Here is a 3,996-nt window from a genome sequence, read left to right as displayed (position 1 = left end):
CGGAGATGCAAAACAGTTCTGAAGTGGCTTTACAGGTAATATTTTTGTTGCCAAAATTAAGCAAGAGAGAATTTTTGTCTAAAATATAACACAATATTAAGTTCGTTTTTTTTAACTGTTGTATAAAATCATATCACATGCTATTTGTGACAAGAACAGCACTCGTGTGATATTGCTTAACTACATCATATGATATAAATATGGTGGCTGTAACGGAAGTAGTAAGCATTATTATTGCATGAGAGTGCATGTGTTGCAGTACCAGCGTGTTGGACGTCTTTCCTCCCTCGAGAGTGATCTCCAGATCTGACAGAGCGGCATCAACCTCATCGACCTCCTTCTCACTGTTGTTCATGTGATTGTCTGAAGACATGATGGACAGCTTGTTGATGTGGTACTGCAAATAAAAACAATCACAATAAACACGGTGTTGCCATTTACTAATTCATCATATTAATATCGTAAATTACTTATTGTAATACTTAACCCTTTCCCACATCTAGCATTCTCCCAATTAAATAAAACTGAATTTGTAAATGTTACAATGTACTTATTTAGAACTTGTTTGTATTTGTGAAATGTAACATTTATTTAGCCTTTCACACATGTCCTAAATTTCAGGGCTGCAAAACTCTTACAAAACACATGGAAAACAAAACTAATAAAATATTTACTTTGACCTCCTGAGATGGACAAATACGCGTGTTCTGTCCCACATTTTGCAAGCTACACTGTTACTAGATGATTTTCCCAGTCAAATAAAACTGAATTGGTAAATGCAAATGATCATGTTTAATGTGTTTTTTAGGTTTTAAACTTTTATGCATTTGTGAAATTTAACAATTATTTCATATTTGTTCTATAATTTTCATGAATTGGCTTTAAATTGTATTCACACATGCTGCAAAAACTGCAAAACTCTTACAAAATAAAGGCAAAATTAAAAAGCTAATGCATTATTTACGGGATGAACATCATTTTTTATATAAGTGTTATTTTAGCATCATTGATACACTACTATATATATATATTTTTTTTTAAAATTTTGAATGGGTTTTTAATTCTAAATAAAATATTTTCAGAAATACTTTGAATATATTTATTGTATATTTTTTCATTTTAATTTCAGTAAAAAAAAATTTAATTTTGCTGTTTGATTGGTCTTTTTTATTATTATTCTTAAATTATTATTCTCTCTCTCTCTCTATTTTTTGATAGACACGAGATAGATCAAATTATTTTAGTACACCAAAAAATGAGAAATGTTGCCTATAACATTTATTTCAATGATACTAAAATTATTTTTTTTAAGTATGGTTTTAGTTAACTATAATACTGTTTATGTATGAGTTTAAAGCCTGTGACCTCATTCTACTAAACGATCCCCATGGTGCTACAGCGAACAGTTGGACTACAGAAGCATATTTCATTGTACGCTGATGACAGCTCCGCTTTCAAAATGTAGGCTAAAGGCATTTTCATGTCACCATCTCTCTGCTCAGATAAGAGTAGTTAGTAGGTGAATGACACACGGATTTCTCTCAACAGTTAACAGCCTCGCTATAAAGCTGGCTAAACTTAGAGCTGCTGATGTTTGACGGCGCTGAGCTCTTCTACCCAGAGACACGGTGCAGGTCCAGAGCCAGACTCGTATCCTCTGACTGAACGTGGTGTGGACTGATGGGGAGGGACAGACCGGACTAATTTAAACTCGCTGTACGTAAACAGAGAAAGTCGACATAACTGAAACACCTCCACAAAACCCTGCTGGAGCAACCCACACCCCTCCTTAGGCTGGAGACTCCGGGTGGTCTCCCATGTCCCACCTCCCTCGAACAGACGCCCGCTCTATATTTACATGAAGTGAACACAGTGAGGCGTCCTGAGGTGTTGTCACTCAACATTTATGAGGGTCTGAAATAGCAGGGTCATCGTTGGCCAAAGGGCCAGAGAAAACAAACGCCGCAGCCAAACGTTTGCAAGCTGCAGATGCTACGCAGTCAGGCACAGAGCCCATCCAATTCATTAACAGGGCCAGAGGACCCGAGTGAAGACTGCAAACTGTCACATGGCGGGCTTACACAGCAATCCTAACAGACAGAGCGTTGGCATAAATTCTGCCGTGGCTCGGACGCACACGTACCTGCAGGGCGGCGAACATCATCATCTCCTCCTCGGTGCATTCGATCTCCTCCAGCAGGATGGCCCACTTGGCCTGCTCATACAGCTGGTTCACCCTGATGGCATCATACTGCAGGGGTCAGGAGAGGGTTAAAAACACGACACCACAACACCACTTTCATCACACCGTCCTGACAAAATGAGTGTGTAGATCCCTTAAAAAAACCTTAAATGGGTCATGAAATGCAATATTTTATAATGTTTCCTAAGGTGCACTTATCATCTTAGTATGTTTTTTTCATTAAAATGGTCATGATGTAGAAATAAATTGACATTTTTTCTTTCTTTTTTTGAAAGAAATGAATACTTTTATTCAGCAAGGATTTGTTAAATTGATAAAAAATAATAGTAAAGACTTTGTTAGAACAGCTTTTATTAGAAAAGATGGTCCCACTTTATATTAAGTGGCCTTAACTACTATGTACTTACATAAAAATAACTACAATGTACTTATTGTGTTCATATTGTATTGCAAAACATTTTTGCTGCTATTGAAGTGGCATACGGGTGGTTAGGGACAGGTTTGGTGGTATGGGTAGGTTTAAGGGTGGGTTAAGGTGTAATTATAAATGTAATTACAGAAATTAATTACATATGTATTTACATGCAGGTATTTTTTAAATATAAGTATGGTATGGGTACAGGGGTGGGTGGGTTAAGGTGTAAGGGATGGGTCAAAGGTGTAATTATAAATGTAATTACAGAAATTAATTACATATGTAATTACATGCAGGTATTTTTTAAATATAAGTACAATGTAAAAACATGTATGTACACAATGCATTGTACCAAATTATTAATTTAAATGTAAGAACATAGTAGTTAAGGCCACTTAATATAAAGTGGGACCGAAAATATTTATATTTTAAATGGATGCTGTTCTTTTTAACTTTTTATTCAAAGAATCCTGAAAAAAGTATCACAGGTTTAAAAAAAAATATTAAGCAGCAAAACTGTTTCTAACATTGATAATAAATCAGCATATTAGAATGATTTCTGAAGATCATGTGACACTGAAGACTGGAGTAATGATGCTGAAAATTCAGTTTTGATCACAGAAATAAAAGTTTATTAAAATAGAAAACCCCATTATTTTAAATTGGAATAATATTTCACAATTTACTGTTTTTTTTCTCTGTATTTTTGATCAAATAAACGCAGACTTCTTTAAAAACATTAAAAATCTTACTGATCCCAAACTTTTGAATGGCAGTGTATATGTGCTAAAGTTGGTTGGTTGGCGTTTTAATGCCATGCCAGTTTCCTTGTCTATTTTCATGGCGAGTAACATGTTAAAATATTATTACAAGCTATTTAAAAACCTATGTTCTTTATAACAAAAACTCCTAAATGGATTTGGGTTTGACTCTTTCATAATAATGAATAAAAATAATAATAAAATATTTGAAAGTGTTTGACGAGTAATATCATTTCCTAAATTTAATAAAATACGTTTAAGAGATACTGGACTCTGGCATGAGGAGCATAACGGTGGATTTTCATTTGATATTAAGAACTCGTGTGTGATTGTGAAATGTCCTATTCGGCATCATGCATATATGATTATAAGTGCTAAGGTGCAAAACACACTGACCTTTGGGTTGAGGTCAAAGAAGCTGTGATACTTGAACCGGAGCAGAAGAACCTCGTTCTCCTTCACATCCTGCTCCATCAGTGATCTGGAGGAGTCCAGCCACCTTCACGAAGACATTCAGAGGAATATGAGCGCAAGCCTTCCTGAATCAGAGTCTTCACTAGGGTTGGGTACCGAAACCCGGTGCCATGTAACCGGTATGTACTAGAACCGAATCAGAA

General features: G+C 35.3%; 1 protein-coding gene across 1 annotated transcript; it reads right to left on the bottom strand.

Moving 5' to 3' along the window:
• Window positions 1-238: 238 nt before the first annotated feature.
• LOC107745498 (fermitin family homolog 2-like) lies at window positions 239-3,878 on the bottom strand (the record flags this gene model as incomplete). The annotated part of the gene is made up of 3 exons (XM_016559390.1): window positions 239-397; window positions 2,144-2,251; window positions 3,776-3,878. Coding segments are annotated over 3 exons (370 nt in total), but the record flags the coding sequence as incomplete, so codon positions are not given.
• Between the last annotated feature and the right edge of the window lie 118 nt (window positions 3,879-3,996).

The sequence above is a fragment of the Sinocyclocheilus rhinocerous genome, unplaced genomic scaffold (assembly GCF_001515625.1).
Source record: "Sinocyclocheilus rhinocerous isolate Xijiao unplaced genomic scaffold, SAMN03320098_v1.1 scaffold7606, whole genome shotgun sequence".
Taxonomy (NCBI): domain Eukaryota; kingdom Metazoa; phylum Chordata; class Actinopteri; order Cypriniformes; family Cyprinidae; genus Sinocyclocheilus; species Sinocyclocheilus rhinocerous.
This window is presented reverse-complemented; position numbering and strand designations above follow the sequence as displayed.